We start from the raw sequence: 19,678 nt of genomic DNA on the forward strand, positions 1-19,678 counted from the left end.
CCGACCCCCATTGCCTAGTCGACACCCGCGTGGAGGATACAGCTAAGAGGATTTTTGCCAACCTATGCAAATGTTTTTTTGACTCATTTTAGAAGAAAAAAGTAGGAAAACGTCTGTCACACTTGTCGGAATCGAACTTGAAATAATTATTAGAGTTCCATATATGAAAGTAGTGGAGATTGTTCACATCAGTCAACGGAGTGCATATATTAGTGTATTGGTTGTAAAAAATATGCAAAAAAATTAGTATTATCAAAAAAATTATGTTAGGATAGTAAATTTCTGCTAACTAAACGGCCCATAAGGGCTTAATACAATATAATAATAACTTTTAAAACAACTATTCATAACTAATTTGGTGTAAACCTTAAGAAATTATACCATACCTAATAACAACCAGGCAATAATTTTCCCATAAGTGGTTGAAAGCACTTCCCTTGGAGGACATATGCTTAAACAATATATAATTGCAAATTACTACTTCAAGCAATAAACCAACCAGGGTATTATTTTTCGAGCAGCAGGCTTATGAATAGATATTATATAAACTATAAAATTTATTTCACACAGTGAAAGTAAATGTAAAAGGAAGTATACAAGTACATGTGTACGTATGTATGTTTATATCGTTTAATTTTTCCCACTGAACTGATGAAATTGTTATAAGTGCCGACCACGCCCTATTTAGCGGAGTGTCAATTATGGAATGTAATGCAAGTCTCAATTTATTTGAATGGAAATTTTTGGATTATTTAACGAATACCCTGAAAAAAAGGATATCGTTTCAACTAAATTATATTGATTCAACAAATTATTTTTTATAAAGTGCTTGGTTTCAGTGTGTTAGCATTTGCGGCGAACTGTTAAATCAAAAATTTACACTATGGGATTCCATGAGCAATGTTCTCCAAGTGTTTTTATGAAAATACTTAAATGTCTAGTAGTGAGTAATTGGGATTTCTCGATCTTTCGAAGTTTCTGTTTTCATCTTTATTTGCTTTCTCTACTTGCTATCACACTACTGTTCTTTTAGAAGCTCGGAGTGATTTTTATTAAATCTTAAAATTTAAATATTCGAGTATTGCGATAGCATTCATAATGTGTATAGCAGTTCAAATCTCTAAAAGATTTTAAGATCCTACCAAATCTATAGCATAAAAATTAAAATTTAAAACATTTTGATTAGTGCTTTGAGAACGAATTCCACTGAAAAGAAGGGTGTTTAAAGTTAAATTAGAGACAAATACTTAGTTTACTTTATAAAATGCCGTATTCTTTCATCCATTTTCTTCAGTGTACAAATTTTGTAAAAGGGTTTCGTGCATCAACTGATATTGATTTGATAATGGTTATTACAGGCGTGAGCTAATCGTATTATTATAATTTCTTTGCGGTCGCTTAATATTACCCAAGCTCAACAATTTTCTAAATATACTTCCTGCTAAACTGCCTATAAGTACCGCTGTTGAGCAGCAATCCATTTCATACCAACAAGTGCAAGCGTTCAAAATGTTCCTGAAGTTCTTATCGCAATCGTATCCAACGGATACAAATGTTTTTCTAATACCAAGATTTGCTCTACGCATCGCCGGCTTCTATCCGGGGGATGGTAACTCTAGACGAATGCAAGCGTGGCTCATCTTCAATTTTGTCGTCCTCGTCTATGGTTCTTATGCCGAATTCATGTTTGGCATACATTATCTATCGATTGATGTCGTACGCGCTTTGGATGCTTTATGTCCGGTTGCATCGAGCATTATGTCGGTGTTGAAACTGGCCCTCCTCTGGTGGCATCGTGAAGAGTTGGATCGTTTGATCAGACGTGTCACTGAGCTGATCGCAACACAAAATAGTCGCTTGAAGTTGGCCGATAAACGCCGTTACTTTACAATCGCAACACGTCTTTCAGCATCGGTTTTGTTTTTCGGCACCACCACGAGTACTTTATACACCATACGAGCGGGTATTGTGAATTACTTAAGTCATTTGCGTGGAGAGGAGATTCCATATGAGACGCCATTTAAAATGATGTGAGCATATAGTGATATAGTGACATATATGGTTAAATTTCTATAGCCGATTTCTATTTTTGTTACTTTTTGCAGTTTTCCCAAACCGTTACTTTCCATGCCGATATTTCCGCTCACATTTATATTCTCTCATTGGCATGGGTACATCACTGTTGCCGGTTTTGCCGGCACTGACGGTCTCTTTCTATGTTTCTGCATGTACATTGGCACACTGCTGAAGGCTATTCAATATGATATGAAAGATCTGCTTTCGGATGTTGACAGTGGAGAACGTAAACACTCATCAGAAGATGAGATCAGAGAGAGTTTAAAGATGATTATAGCGCGGCACAATGAAATTATAGATCTGGTTAAACGCTTTTCGGCCGTCATGTCGAGCATAACATTGGGACACTTTGTGACATCAAGCGCAATTATTGGCACTTGTGTGGTGGATATGTTGTTGGTATGAATAATTATGATCTCTAGCAGTACTGTCAACATATTTTTTTCCAGTACTTTAGAACCAGTTAGAAACACTTTGCTTTCGATTTAAACACCGCTTATCCGGTTATAGTGAAGTTAACAACAGCGCGCCAGTCGTTTCCGCTCTTTGTTATTTGACGCCAACTGGTGTTACCAAGTGCAGCCAGGGTCGTCTCCACCTGATCCCCTCCAAGAGAGTGGAGGTCTTTCTCTCCCTTGCTTCCATCGGTGGGTACTGACGCGAAAACCTTCAAAGCTGGAGTGTCCTCTTCCAACATTACCAAGCCAGCGAAACCAGCATTTGATACGGAGAACTAGGTCAATGACGGCCTATATCACCTACAGCTCATAGTTTCATTGGCTGCGGTATTCGCCAAAGCCTCTGTCTTAACGCCGACCGATCGGATGTTGTCATTGTCCTTGCTTCCGCACCAAATATCAAGACGGTAATTGTTAGGGGCTTTTGGTCTTTGTCCATCAAGAGAGGACTTTACTTTTCAATTGTCTACTCAGTTCAAAGTAGCAACTGTTGACAAAGTCATATTGTTGTTGGTGGTAAAGCTGGTTCCAAGATAGACGAAATTTTCTACGACTTCGAAGTTACTGTCAATAATGACGTGTAAGCCAAGTCACAAATGTGATGACTGTTCATTTCATGACAGGAAATATTTCGTGTTCTCATCGTTCACAACCAAAGCTATACGCTTCGTTTCCTTGTCCAGTCGATCGGCGTATGTCAACAGATGTACACTCTATTAGAAGATTGTGCCTTATCGATTCACTCTCAATACTGACAGAGCCTTGGTGTTACTTAACGTCAGTTTACACAGCCGTATGAGTTTTACCTTTATGCCGAGGTCGAAAGCGGCTTTAAAATCGACGAAGAGGTCGTGGGTGTCGTTCTTCTTTTCACGGGTCTTTTCCAAGATTTTGAGCATGGTAAATATCTGTCCAATAGTAGGTGTTCTGTGCCTAAAGTCACATAGAGTCAAGATATTTCGGAAAGATGTTTCTTTTTAGCCCGTAGTATGCTATTGGGTTATCAATTCTTTGCGATTTCGTTTTAAATATATGGTATATGTATTGGAAATATGCCCTGAGCTGAAATCTCCTCCAATATTGTTTTTGTTTTAATGAATTTTCCACCCTTGAGAGTTCATATTATCTATGTAACTTTTTCATATAATAGTTAGATTTTAGTATTTCCTCAATATAGTTGCTTTAGGTAATACATTTTGGATTGAACCTTTTCTTATATTTCTGCAAAACAACTTGAAAAGTACGATTAGTTTCATTTTACTGTGCTACTTCTATATCTTGCAAGGTCAAACCTTGTAATAATTCTATTATCCCTAGTTCTCCGATTACGGCGTTTTGGTTTATTTGGTTCACACCATGGCTGTCAGCACCGAATTGTTCCTCTACTGTCTGGGTGGCACAGTGGTCATTGAATGTGTAAGTAATTCAATATTTTTCGAAAGAAATTTTTAAAATTCTATTACCAGCGTTATATACATATGTATTTGTTAAAGAGCTCTCAACTGGCCACTGCGGTTTACGATAGCAATTGGTATACTCATACTGTAGATGTGCAGCGAATGGTGCTTTTGATAATTATACGCGCTCAACGCAGTTTGGTATTGAAAGTGCCGTTTTTTGCGCCGTCACTGCCAGCACTAACTTCAGTGAGTAAGCGATTGAGGTTATGTAGGCTACTTATATGCTCTTTTTTCAATAAATATTAGTAAAAATTGTTAGGGAAATTTTAGTCCATAGACTTAATTTTATGCATAAATTGTCTTTATCTATACTTCCTACTTTTTCAGATTTTGCGTTTCACTGGTTCTCTGATTGCTCTAGCGAAATCTGTTATTTAATTCCAAAACTTCTCATAATTTTATTAATTTATGCCTAATTTAATAAATTACATGAAAACTAATAAACAAAATTCAAAGTTACATATTTATTTTGTTTTTGTTTGGAGGTTTTTGAATCTGGAAAGTTTTCATTGAGTTGTTAAGGATTATTAACAGTCGATCTCACTCCTCTTTTCGAATTGGAACCTCATTAAAGATCTAATGACTTAAAGAGATCGTCTTCGAATTCAAATTTTTACTAAATTAACATACTTTTCGACCTCAAAGTCCTTTATATAGATAATGAAGCTCTGCGTTTTTCGAAATTTCTTCAAAAGTTTGTGCATCGTGTGTATTTCAACTATGTTCCCAATTAATGGGAAAACTCTAGCGAATACTATGTTATCGCTCGAGATGGTATGTTGCACGCTGAAATGCTAAAAATTTAAATATGGTAATGAAACTTGCTGTATATGTTCCTTGGACAAAAAATACGGACATAAGGACGAGTCCAAGTACACTCACAAAACGTCAGGAACCGTAAACGTATAAAGTACGATAACTACGCACTGAATTAAGATATAAAATTATCTGCCTTTCAAGTATGTCAACTTATGACAACAAATTATCCAAATCGAACCAAAACTGCTCAAGGCTCTAGGTACTTATTTTTATAATTGGCTTTTGACTGAAAATATTGATCAATGTGTGAGATATACATATAATAGCAATTCAGAGAGAATCTTTTCCTGATAGTGGGTTGAATCGGGTGAATATGTACCTGAAGGTACTTTACTGACTTCAGTGCTTGGAAGTTCCAGAAGTATAAAATGTTCGGTTGCACCCAAACTTAGCCCATACTTACTTGTGTATTTATCGTTTTGAACCAAGAAAGGAAATTTCGACCATAGAAAAAAAACAGATACACTTGGTAGATTTCGTCTCATAAAAACAGAATGGCTTTTGAGCTAGACCATAAAAGAGCTTCGATGGTTTTCCAAAAAACTAATGCTAATCAAGTTTATTACCACGAAAGTCGGTTTTACATTACAGCAAGTGCACTGAATTTGATCACGTATTTTTGGTGATTTAAAACTGTAATATGTGTTCTAATGCTTCTGCGGGCTGTTCTATTCTATTGTTAGTACGGATCGATCTCAAAGTAGTCACATGTCGTGTGTGTGTAGTATGCAATCTATCTAAACAAATTATCCATTTAACATTGCGGCACAGACAATTAAAAAACACATAAAATATTGCCATAAATTTATCAACTCTGTTGGACTTTATCTCTGACTACTTATTCACAGTAATCTTACTAAGCATACCCCAGTCGGTACATAGCTATTGAACAACCCTTTATGTGTATGAAAAATATGTTTTTTTTCTCACTGAGTTCTGAATGTATGCCACCCATCTAACGTCAGCTCTTGTTACGTAAATAGGTAGGTGCATAAATTGACACCCCGCACATACAGACAGACATATTACCCTATTGTATTGCCATAACCGCATAACGCAAAAGGCAACTTTGTGCCGCGCACACAATGTAGCTAACTGTTCGGATTGACTACTTAGCCGCTGTGCTTAGCCATAAATAGTAAAAGTGACTGAACGTTTACACGGGGCGCGTGTGCCTTCCAATGCGATAATGTGCCTTCATATACAATATTTTATTCAGTGACACTCTTGGCAACGAAACGCTATACATTTGTAAGTAAAAATATGGATGTGGTTTTAATAACTTCGTTTGGTTGAGTTCCTATTGAGTATTTTTATACAATAGGATCTTCTTTTAGAACTTTGATAACATTTTTTACAGTTATTATAATAATGGTTTGTCAAAAAAGTCTTGCGGTGTTTTTATTGAAATTTTTTTTATTGAAATTGAAATGAATTTTTGATGACTTATGCCCAGCTTTTGACCGATGCTACGGCTACTACTATGCCGGTCTCTTTCGACCAATTCAGCGATTTTATCGCAATTTTCGACGACAGGCCTTCCGGAGCGTGGCGCATCTTCGACCACCTCTACACCAGAACGAAAACATTGAAACAATCGTTGTGCGGTGGAAATGGAAACTGTATCGAGTCCATAAACTGCACAAATTTTATTGGCGGCTTGAGATGCATTTTTGCCTTTATCGTAGTAGTACCGTAAAATATGCCGTATTTTCTCTTTATTTTGCTCCATGTTAGCGACGCTATAACTCACGAACGACTTAAAAGAAACGATAATCAATAAAACACGTGTTAGCGCGTGAAATGAGCTTTCCAAAAAGGTATAGCATGATCCGATGCGACGAATAAAACTAGAACTACGCGCTTTCAGCGCCAACTAGCGAAAATTCCGCAAGACTTTTTTGACAACCTATTATGTATATACTTGTATGTATATACTTACTGTATGTGTGTCTAAACACACATACTTCCTTTCATAGCTATGTTTCGAACTAGGGATTCACGTTATTATAGTCACGCGTTCAATTCTCCCGGCTACAACGTCGAGCTCCTACCCACCCCACAGAGCTTAATTTCATTAAGTTAATAAGATTGAAATGTATATCGCTTACGAACATATCTACTTAAATGTGTGAAGACATTAATAAACACAAATATGAAATTCATATCTTTTATTTGAGACTTCTTTTCAACGTCTTGGATATACATTTTCTCATAAAGCCAGCGACAATGGTAGGCGTCATCATCTTTATTCCTTTTTTATTATTTTTTTTCACACACCGCTACTTTTGATTACCATCATCTTACTACCTCACTTCTATTAAGTCTGTTCACCCATCATTTCTCATAAGCCTCATCAATGCTGAAACACCGTCTATACAATGGCATCAATAACGTCTGCACCATAACACCAACACACCATATTTATTATCTCTACTCTCAGCTACATATAAAGGGTGATCCTTTTCGATGTTCTCTACTTTTTTAAAGAAAACAACAGAAACTTCAAATTTAATGGGGAATGTTTATTATCAATCGAAGGAACATACTTTGACATTTAGTTTTTGAAGATTATCTCTTTCAAATGCTGGCTGTGTCTACGTCTCAGACGGTCTATCCGTTGAGTACAATTTTCTATGACTCGTTCTAGCATTTCGACTGGTAACCGGACCTCAAACCTCACAAAACCGTTCTCTTTTTCTGGATGAAATGTCAGCTCTTAAATCTCTTCAAGTTGCTCTTTGTCCCAAATCCGGAAATTTTGCTTATTTACATACCCATTGAGCCAGAAAAGGGCCTAATCGCTGAACAAAATTTGGGTCGAAAATTTCGGATCTTTTTGAAACTTTTCAAGAGCTTCAGTTCTTGCACAAGCTGTATTTTGTATGCTTTTAAGATAAAATCTCGACGTAAAATGCGCCAACTCCGAGTTGCTGCGAACGGTGACGTACCGACTCTCCACGATCTTCGTGTACACTCTCAGCTACGGCAGCTATATTTTTTTCACTGCGTGCTGGACGTGACATATTCGGTCGAATATTATCCAATAATGGATGCTAGGTCTAAAGAAGGGTGATGGTGTTGCGAATAGTACGCTCAGTAGGCCGGCTATGTTGACCATAAGTTAAGCGAAGCGCGAACCACATTCTTTACAGATCGGGAATTTTCGTGGAACGATTTGTGGGCGTTGTCTTTTCATGACTCACGTTGATTTGTCAAAAAAGGCTATTAAAAAAATTATCTCTACTTGGATCACTCGTTAAATATAGTACTAAACCAATAACAAATTGTATAATGTCACTCTTAAGTGACAGTAGGGTCTCTGTAGTATATGCAAAATATTCCAGCTTCCCTTCATATCAACCACAGCAGTAGTTCCGTCAGACAGGAAAAAACACCGCTATAAGGCAAAACATTCGGTTCGAACATCAATTGATATCAGTTATCAAATTTCGTTGAAAGCAATACTAGCATCAATCATATTTTGCTTTAGATCACTCCCTGCAGTAAAAGTCGTTGCTCGTTGAAATATACGCAGGCCTGCTTGATCGGTGACTTTGTTATATCTGGAAACTTTTAGTTTTGTTCATTACTTAGTCTTATCATAATTCCCTGGATATAGGCATTGGCTCAAAAATCATTGCTTTTCCACTTCCATTGGATCCGATGTGGGTTGTTGTTTTAGGAACTAGAAATTCGATTTTTATGCTGAAAACGGCAAGCCATTGTGATACCGAAATAGTCCTAAGTATTGATCGAAAGTACCCTCACAAATCGAAACAATGCCTTGTGCGTGCTACAAACTTGTTGAGACGGCTAATGTGAATGCCGAACGCTTTCAACCTCAGTCTTGTAAAAGCTGGTTTTCAAGTCACCTACCTCCATACAACTTTGACTGTTAGCGTTCAACAAGGTTTTCAGCCTTAATGGACTCCAATAGGGAATCCAGTAGGTACTCCTACGATTGCAGCAAGATCAAACTTGAAAGCGAGTAGTTCAGTGTATATGCTGCGTTCTATAAGGACAGAAATGCCTGCTAAGCTCACGCAAAAACCAGGGGTCCAGCACAATCAGAAATGGAGAGAAAAGAGTCTATCTGCTGCCAACTCCTCAGCTTTGCAATTTCCAACAATTTTGATATGACAGGCATCCAAACGAGTCTCGTTGTGAACATATTTCCAAAATAATGTTGATTAATGGTGCTGAGTTTACAGTCTTTCTCCACAATCGAAAACCGCGTCCATCTTGATAGATCCGACTTTTGTGGGAGCGTATCGGATGTGGATTTTGTAGTTCACTAATATTCTAAGATTTATAGATAAAGCAAACATTTTATACCCAGTCCCAAGTAGTCTTGGTGGAATCCGCAAACATCTAAGATGAGTTCTTTTTATTTTCATATGGTTTTTTCCTAGTTTTTTTTCTGAAATGACGACAAGAGTCAGTATAGCCCGAAAGCACATGGGATATGGTGTGAATGGCGCGCATTTCGCGGTTCTCTTGCATGCTGGACTCCGATTTGCAAGTTCTATTTGTGACAAAGGATAAGCTACCATTTTGAACTGTTTGTTGACTCTGTGATAGGCCCTCAAATTTTTAATACGCAAACTTGCTCGAAGATGTGTGTAAGAATATACATACATACATATAATGTAAATATGCTATGAATGAAAGTAGAAATAAAAATCATCGCATCAATAGTTTCAATGGAGTGAAGAGGCCGAGGCGAAACGCGAAGACAAAGTTGTGCCGAGCAAGGCGCCAGTTGTGAGCTTCAACTCGGCTAGAGCACTTGACGTTGCGCTCGCCAACTGATGGGAACTAACTATTAGCCGATTTTGTGATAAATTATGCAACATATTGTGCAACAGCTTTGCGACGCTGACCACCGGGCGCTGCCTGCTGAAGTGCCACCTTAGTGGACGCACACAATAGTAAGCACTCCCACATGATCTCACTCAGCAGCTACTCCCTCCAAACACACCCAAGCACCTACAATGCCATCACTTGTGGTCTAAACCAATGTATATTAATACAGTTAGAATTTTTCGCAACAGAAATCACAACGAAAGCAAACAAACAATTAAATCGGTAACTGTGTACACAATCTTTCAACAGCCATACAGCAACTTTTCCACAATGTCTGACGCGTCAGTTGGCTTGAATAGCCCTTTTACAATATGCGACCGCTTGAGCGCACACATTCCAGCAGCCAGCAATTGACTGGGCAGCGTATAATATACATATGTATATGTGTATATAGTATGTATGTATGTATATAGTATGTGCGTTTGTAGCAGCATTCTAGGCGCAGTGGTCAACAACGTCATCGCGGTAATCTGTGTGGACTTTTATTGATTTCAATGAAAGGATTTATTTGCTTGTGCCCTTTTGCAGCCGGGCTTAGCTTACCCGTATTTGTATGCTCATGCATACATCCTTACATACATATGGTTGCGTGGATCTGTGTGTGCGGTGGAGGCTATATTTTTCGCATTGCAGTCATTAAGGCAATGCCTTGCCAATAAATAACTTTTCAGCTTACAAAAGCATTGCTTGAACCAAATGACTGGTTGCTGTGCTATTTGGCATGTGTTGTTTTTGTTTTTGTCTTCCTCTTCACTTTTACTGTTCCTTTTTTATACCCGCGCAACATGTTGCACCGAGTATAAGAGTTTTATCAACTGAAAGCAGTACGAGATAAGGGAAGACGAAGGGTATGGGTTAGACACAGGGTATGTGGCACAACATATGCATATTTACACATATATGTACGAACATATCGATTTTGACATAAATTTCACTTACATCTTCATGAGATACTTGACCTAGTATTACTTACCTTAAGGCACGCCACAGTTAGGCCATTATTAGGCCCATTATGCTCCCAGGTGGTACTCAAATTAAGCCTCATCCAGTAACTCAGTGGATTAGATAAATGGATTATTTTTTCCACCCCAGCTGCCCAATCTCTCTTAAGTTGTTGCACTAGAAGCCGTGGAAGAGAGCACCTGAGTGAAGATAATGCTCCAGCTCCTCTTTATCGATATGATTGTATAAACTGCGATGATATTGGCCTTTGATTACGCTCGAACTTAGCCCGTCCTTTCTTTTTTTATCGTGCTTTCTGGGTGAGGGATTTAAGTATTGGTTGGTGCACTTCAGGGGCTATTGCCGATTGTTGGCCTTTTCACTTATACCCATGTACATAAAGACCGGGCTCTAAAGTAAATATATAGACTTTCAATAGTTACTTTTGATTTCTTCAGTAAGTCTTATATTAAATAATAGCCGCTATATTATTCATTAGCCAGTTATAGTACGCAAGTGTTCACGCCTTTCTTGAATAGAAGCAAACATCGTTATCTCCTGATTTGTATTAATAATAACATATCCGCACAATCGGATAATTGAAGGTGTTCTACACCGCCTTTACAGTGAACCTCGGAAATAAATTTATTTTTTTCCCGGGCAGAGACACTTTGAAATCCTTCATTGCTTCGATTACATTCCTGACGATCTGGATCACTACATCGCAGGACCTTCTCCTGGCGGTTCCTTCTTAGCCCACACACTAACTAGCAGTGAGCATTTTCAAGGATGGATCGAAGTCAAAAGGGAAAGTACGGGACGGAGTCTTCTGATAAGAGTTCTATATGAATTCTAGTTTCAGACCACCAGACCACTGTGCCGTTCTTCAAGCGGAGGTGTAGCTTCTTTTAGAGAGGTGTTCATTCACTCGCCGAGCGGCTATACTGGCTTCGAGCTCGCTGACTACGCACTCAAAACTAGTCCACGACTGTACGGCCTCATTGGAAGTAGCATCAACTTTCTTCCATATTATACTTGTATGGGTTACCGGTCACAACAGAATCGCCGAAAACTGCAAAGTCGATGAGTGACCTCCAGTGAGCTCAGCAAGCGCTGGTCTACAACCAAAACTTGTGCGATTGCGAGATCCCTATGGCCCAGAAATAACAGTAAGATTAATCGCATCGCAATTGTAAGTGTCATATCTGGACACTGTCCCACAGGTTTACTGCTTTTGTCAGATTGAGATTTGGCAAACCTGGAGAAGTGGCTGGGATTGATATTAACTGGCCTAATAAATTTGTGCTGACCCCAAAACGCTTTCACTTCTTAGGAGTTTATCAGTAACAAAAAGGACGAGTATATGTCCATGTGAGATCTATCGATTGCGGATCAAACCTACGACCAAATCTAACTTAACCTAAAGATCCGACTGTAAACAAAGACATTTGAACTGACTTATTGTTAATGATGATTTATACTTAATTGAATGCGTTTTACAATAGCTTCTAATTTCGAGATCTTCTTCAGAAAAATAATGAATCTTATGAAAACTGTGTTTCGGAGATATTACTCAATTTATCACTCAACGAGTCACAATCGACCTTTCGGGCACACGTTATGACACTCATCATGTCATGTCAGCATGCGACCTTGCAAGTTGCTTCCTAATTAACAAATGAAATAATTGTGAATATGTCATCCTAGGTATTAGCGATTGCTTGTTCGATTCGCCAGTCATCAATGTTTGACGAATGAAGCCACTATACATAAGTATATAGCATATATTATACAAGTACATTGTTACTTCTGGTAGTTGTGGGTTCACTGACTTTTGCATTATTTTGTCAACACAGTTATGATACTTCCCCGTTGACTCGCTATCATTCTATGCGCGGACCTGTCATTTTGTTGTCATAAACTTTTGTTGCCTTTGATTGATCAACAACAAAGTTAACACTAAAAGAAAAAGGGCAGTTGGTGTCAGTGTAGATGGAGGAATTGCCAACTTCCACGGCGAGTATCAAGCAAATGGCAGTCATCCCACTCACGATTTCTGATTACATTGACGCTGAGAAACCAACCAAACACTGTAATCAAAAACAAAAGGAAGCGCAATGTTACAGCAATTGTTGCAGGTAACTACAGCGAAGCAGCAAGCAAAAGTCATCTTTCAGTAAACACAATTGCGCAACACTTTGGTTAGAATCAATAACCGTTACTTTGTTCACATTCCCTACAACTCGACTATGCCGGGCATGCTCGTTATATTTTGCTAAGGCTTTCGCTCTCTCTCTCTCCCTCTCCCTTGCCTTTACTTCTTTCTTGCGCTGCTTGCGTGTAAATAGTACAAATGTCAGCAATGGCTTTATTGACATTGATTGACACATTCAACGGTTGCACTGTTGTCCCTTGTGCTTAGGGTAAGTTAAGTATTTACCACAGGCCACAAAGGATTTGTGTATGACCGGTGTGCTATGAGGTGTGAAATGTCCGAAATTCATAACAAATATCGATTACTACATTAAGTTTTTCTAGGTTTACGTGCCTGATTTAGTCATTTTAGGCGACAGTTCACATTGAAAGCATTTTTAGTCGTATATCCTTCAATGAGTATTATATATGTATGTACTGTGTGTATAAGAGTATGTAAGCTTCACTAAATTGGTGATTATAGATTTCTGATATTATATATTTGACCAATGCTTTGCTTTTTGACCAAGCAATATGTTGAGAAAAAAACACAGAGTGTGTGCTAATTTGTTTTCGTCGAGAAAGGACGTTGAGTTGCTTTTTTATTCCAAATTAGCCTTTCAATACTTACAGTGTTTTATATCTACGAAACAGTAGTCAATTTGTCAACGGTGCCGAAAGCGGGTTTAAAACGACGACCAGATCAGTTCCTAAATCACAGAAGACTGTCTCAAAATGTGTGATTAGCAATACACCCTTGCGTACCCTGAAGCAAAAATATCCCCAATTACTTCGGAGATATAGTGTCTCCTTACTAAATACCCCTTTAAGTCTTACTTGTTAGCTAAATAAAGAGAAAATAATTAATTTATCCGAAATCAGTAAATAACATCCGCCCCTCTTATAGAAAATATTAATGCTATTAAAAATAATTCATCCCTCAATTGCGGCTTATGCAATCGGACACTCGACGTTGGAACTGAGAAGCTGCAGCTGATGTAACTCGAAATATTACTTTAATTTATGCACATATATTTTTCATGAGGCAATAAACTGCAATGCAGTGAATCGCAGTCGCTAAGAGGGGGGTTGAAGCACACACCACCAACACCACTGCCTCTCCTCTACTTGCAACATTTGCCAGTCAACTATAATCATATAAATATGACTTAAGTGGATGAGCCAACCACCACAAACAACAATCGTAATATGAATAAATAGACTATGAAATTTCGTAAGACCTCCAAGAGCAACAACAAAAGTGATTTCCTACAAAAGCTAAAAGAAAAACGGAATTAAATAAGCCAACCCCTTGGCCAGGAGGGGCTGACTGACGAGAAAGGAAACAAATATAAAGGATATGAATAAGGAAACAGTGCATGTGTATATATGTATGTATGTATGTACATATTAATCCCTAAAGCGGGAAGTGAGCTGGAAAACACTACATTCGTATAGAGTATAAAAGATCTTGTGAAATCTCATTTGCCAAATGCAATGCAACTCAATTCAACTGCTTCCATTTTGTGAGCATTTCAATTTCCCCTCTTTTCTTTTGATTTTATTTCAACTGCGAAAATCATAATTTATTGTATTTCGATATTAATGTAGCTTGATGGTATTACAGAATGCAATCATTCAATTTTTTGAAAAGATAAATCGAACAAACGAAATGCCACGAAAGGCGAACGAGAATCGCGCGAAGGGCGCAACGCAACGAGCTGTGCGCTAGCAACGGGATTTGTACATGCTACGAAGCAAAAGCGGATTGTGCAGCGTGCGAGCTAGTGAGCGAGTGAATAGATGACGCTTCGGCGCTTGGCAAATTTATACACTAATCAGTTTTACACCAGCAGCAAACGGCAGCAAATAGAAGAAAACCCACAATAAATAGAAACAACAAACAACGGGACGGGGTAGCAAACCAAAGGAGCTTCAATAGCAATCACAGTAGCAGTCATGTCAATGCAGCGACAGCAGCTGTTGCAACAACGTTTGTGGCAACCGAACAACGATGCTCGTCATTGCTGTGGCCGTAGCAGTGGCAGCCAGCCAGCAGCGTTGCAATTGTACAATATTTGTTTGGCCTTACAACAGGGAAACAATAGACGTACAACAAAGCGTATTGCAACAATTGCCACTAGACAAAGTTGAAACTTATTGAATAGCACCGGTGCGATGGCGTGTTGAAGGAACGAAGGGAGTTAGACTGAAATAAGGATTTCTCTAGTGAAGAGAGTTGCAGCAAATAGAGCGAGAAATCAAAGCAAATATTGGCCAATGGTCAAAACGGATGAAACTTTGGCGCCAAAGTAAATAGCACATTGTCTTTATTGTTGCAGTCGCAAATGCACAATTCTACTTAAATATTTCAAATCTGACATTGTTGTTAGTGCAGATGCCTCTTTTTCTATGCTATGCTTGCAAGCAATGTAAGATGAGCGATGAGTTGGTCAAATGGTCACAAGATCATCTTGTAAGGGTATACAAGTAGCCGTATTTATTTTTCTTGTTTGAAAGACATTTACTAAACAACCTTCTGGTTCTTGGGAAGTATGACGAATCCACCTTTAGCATACCATAAGGTTAAACATCTAAACCAATTTGAGCGAAGGTGACAACATTGGAATTTATACTCACGGTGGTACCCACGCAAGTTGTAATCCACTCACAAGTTCGGTTGGAGAAGGACCACGAATTCTGGAGACCCTAACCCCAGTCTCGAACGAGCGAGAAAACGGCCATTTCGATAAAAAAATAGAAACCGTGTCTTTTTACAAGAAGGAGACAACACTTTGTTGAACATCTAAAAAAAAACTAAGCTGGAGGAAACACCTTGAAAGCAGGGCTTCCAAAACATTTTGAATTTGAATCTTCTGTAAAAAAGCCATTGTCTCAAAGAGGGGCTTACGACCCCTTATTATCTATTGGCTTTGCAAGACATTTATTAAATAACGAACACAGCTTCCGAGGCTCCTGTGTGATTCAATTTGATATGTCTGCCGCAAAGAGCAACTTTTGCCCCTGAGCGATGCTCCGGAGGATGTTGATTATATTTATTCCGACTTATTTCTCCTTCAAGAAAGCATACAAAGTCTAACAGGTTCTGTGAAAGACAATCATAGCCTGAAATCGTTTAGGTGAAATATGTAATCACTATGAAGTTGTCTGATTGACAGATTCCGCTCTGCCATTTTGCTGGACTCCAAAATCTCGTTTCGTCGCCAAATGTTATTAACACTGGGTTCCGCATATTTTCCCAAATGCTCTGATCACTTAACAATAGTTAAATTAAGTATTACGCCCGTATAATTTTTTACGGATGCAAAATCAGTTACCGACGTCGAATTCATAAAAATAAAGCCTGCGAATAGTCAAACGAGTTCTTGGGTCGTGAATTTTCGGCAGATTTTTTACTGCAGACCTTCTACGCAGTATGTTTATTGATATCAGCCTTATTTAATTGGAGTTAAGATTGAAGAAACTATGAAGCCTGGCGCCTGTACATTGTGACAAAAAAGCAACCGAAAATAGTAATATAAATTCCCCAAGTAAATGATATTTAAAAATATGTCTTTAGCTAAGTTGGTAGGACTGTCCTTAAATAATATGCCAAATATGAACGCGATCTGTCCACCAGTTTGCTGCTTAATTCGGAGCACCTCAGTTGAGCAATTGATAAAACTATCGAGCTAAGAATTTGGCTCAAATTTTGTTTTTCTAACCAAATTTCGCGTGCAGAATCGTGGCGAATGTTGGAAATGTCAAAAACAATAGCCTACGAGTGGTACAAAGCCTTAAAAGACGGTCGAGAGATCGTTCCAGACGACCTTCGACCTCTTCAACCGTGGGAAATTTTATATTTATGTTGTATATATGGTGCTTGAAAATCGGCATTTATGTGTAGAAAGAAGCGGCAAGAGAACTCGACATCTCTTCTGAGTTCATTCGAATGATTTTGCTGAATTTTTTTTTTCAAAAATAGTACCGTAAATAGGTCTCTTTGAACATGCGCGATCGTGCGAATTCCGAACCCACATTCATGGAGAGCAATATAACTGCTGATGTGACAGGGGTTTATGAGTTTGACATGCATTTGACAAGTCAACAATCATCGGAATGAAGAAAAAAAATTAGCCGGAACCAAAACAAATCACGCCAAAGCCGCTCAAATATCAAAGCTGCTCATTGTTTTTCTTTTCGATATTCGTGGTTTGGTACATCAAGAGTTCGTTCCGGAAGGTCAGAGCTGTATGTAAGCGTATTGAGTCGTTTCTGTGAGAACATCCGTGGAAAACCGCCGAGCATCGTGGTTTGGAGGTCAATAATGAGTTCTATATTTCTAAAGAAAATCCATAGAGAATGGCCGGAATTTTGAAAGAACAATTCATGGATTTTACGCGATGATAATACACCATGGCATTGAGCCAGGATTGTGACCAAATTTAAAGCCAAAAACGCCATTAATACCATCGATCAATCACCGTATTCACCAGGTGTGGCTTATCGTGATTTTTTCTTATTCTCCAAACGTTTTATTCACCTTTCTGGTACTTTTTGTCACAAACATTAAACACTCGCCGGAACTGAGAGATCTAAAATTTGAAAGAACATGCGCGGGCTTATGGTATTTTTCGTCGATATTTTAACGATTTGACTTCAATGCGAATGTTGATGTCATAAAATATGTAGGCAAGATCGCTTTATGTGGGGTGCGCTTCAATACTGACTCCGAAAGCGACCGAATGATATTATTTTTATACACGAACTAGTTCTTAAGTATTTGAGATATCGTTCTGAAAGTTTAGTGGTGGCTTTCAGACAAATCCTGGTTAGCTGTGTTTGGAAAAAAAAGTCTTTAATAATGGCTCCCGGACAATTTATTTTTATTGGTTTCCGGAAAATTTATTTTTATTAGTTTCCTTACATGTTATAATTATATATATATATACTAGAGGACCCGTCCACGTTTCGCTGTGGCTGATACATAGATAATACTACTACTACCATCTATTTCTATTAGTTGCATTATAACTATTCGTTAATAAGATATAGCATTTTTCTGAAGCAACTTGTGTTAGTTTACAAAAAAATGAATCATAAAGCATTTCGTGTAATAATAAAGCAATGCTTTTTGGGGAACCGAGGACAATGATGCTCTACAAAGGAGAAAGCTCTGTACAAAGTGGTTGCCACGCAAGTTCATAATCCAACAAAACAACGAATAACTGATTCTGAGAAGTGTTTGAAATAAAACCGAATTTTTGCGTCGGTGTGTGACAATAGAAACATAGCTCCATCATTTCTCACTGGAGTTCAACCGACAGTCATTCTAGTGGACTGCACATGGTGAACCGGTTTTCAGGCGTGGAAAGACGAAAAAATCGGCTGGATTACTGAGCCAGTTATAATCTATTTCACTGCGTATTTGGTTGCAGTTCTTTTCTACTATTCCAAATACTTAGCAATTGTATTAATTTTGAGGAAGAATATGTTTAAAATTGTACGCATATATTCAAGGAAAGGAGGATGATTTGAAATATAAATTTTGACAAAAAGAGATAAAATGTATCCTATGTCCTTACCCTGGTTCTAAACTACCTTCCCACCAATTTTCAGTTAAATCGATTCAGCCGTTCTTGAGTTATAAATGGTGTAACTAACACAACTTTCTTATATATAAGTATGTATATAGCCGGAATAAAAAAAGCATGCGACCGAAATTGAATGATTCAAATATTTGACAAATAAAAATATTGAAAAACAAAACAAACAAAAATTGAAAAAAAAATGTTATGGAAAAATGTTACTTTTTGGTAATTTTCCAATTTCCCTTAACATTTAGGAGGATGAAAAATAGATGTTGTCCGATTCTCCACTCTAGCCGATATGCACGCTAAGATTCACGAAAATCGGTCGAGCGGTTTCAGAGGAGTTCAATAACGTACCCCGTGACACGAGAATTTTATAGATACTTATAAGTATGTATGTATGTATGTATATATCATGTGGTCAATCGGTGCACCAACGTCTCAAAATAGAAGTTCATATATATCTCACACACATTTGTATGCATGCCGAAGTAATTGTTGTTCGGTTCACCTTTCATCTCTGACGGCGTTGATACCCCAAATGGACTTTGAATTACCAGCTATGGCACAATTCGCAATTCGAATGTTAAGCAAATAAATTACGCATAGCTTTGTGTCAAAGTTACAGTGAAGTCGACAGGTGACAAGGAGTAGCGCAAGTCTAAGTTATGTAGTACATATATATAGACATGTTCGTCGGTGGTTTGGTAGTTGAGCTGTGCACATTGAAACTCGCTTATCGTTGCAATAAATCGACTTAATTTATTGTCAACGACAAAATTTCTAAGGAACTGGTGGTAACCGCTGTGGGTGGCCGGTCATATTTATATAAAGTTTTTGCAAATATAGAGTCTATAGTCTTTTGAATGCAGTCGGGGTGTATATGCAAATCGAGATGTACAAGATGTATAAGCAAAAATACAAACTTTTTTTTCGACTTTAAAACTTTAATTATATTTGTTAATAGATAATCGAAATCAGGGTGTTAGTAAAGTGTTATTCGGCGAAGAACGTATTATTTCCCACTCAAAACGACACAACACAAATGGCCAAGTTTCGAGGTACTTGTTAGCGAAAGGTTGCCCCGCTGTAAGATTGATAGGTTCGCCACTCTGTAATGCTTAGTGAATGGTGGTAGTTTTTACTAAGTTTAAATCATCGCTGGCACAGGCGGATGCTCGCGCAGACATGTACCTGTTCGATTGATCAATTCTGGCCTCTTCTGTTTAAGTGTATCACACAATACACTTCGGAATTAATCGTGGTATTG

The 19,678-nt window shown here is 38.0% G+C and overlaps 1 protein-coding gene across 1 annotated transcript; it reads left to right on the forward strand.

Annotated features, from left to right (window-relative positions):
- Positions 1–1,509: 1,509 nt before the first annotated feature.
- LOC120767410 (odorant receptor 24a) lies at positions 1,510–4,372 on the forward strand. Its single transcript, XM_040093452.1, has 5 exons — positions 1,510–2,030; positions 2,106–2,475; positions 3,852–3,950; positions 4,028–4,180; positions 4,322–4,372. Exons 1-5 carry the CDS (start codon positions 1,510–1,512, stop codon positions 4,370–4,372), a joined length of 1,194 nt encoding a protein of 397 aa, XP_039949386.1.
- Positions 4,373–19,678: the final 15,306 nt, after the last annotated feature.

The sequence above is a fragment of the Bactrocera tryoni genome, chromosome 2 (genome assembly GCF_016617805.1).
Source record: "Bactrocera tryoni isolate S06 chromosome 2, CSIRO_BtryS06_freeze2, whole genome shotgun sequence".
NCBI lineage: Eukaryota > Metazoa > Arthropoda > Insecta > Diptera > Tephritidae > Bactrocera > Bactrocera tryoni.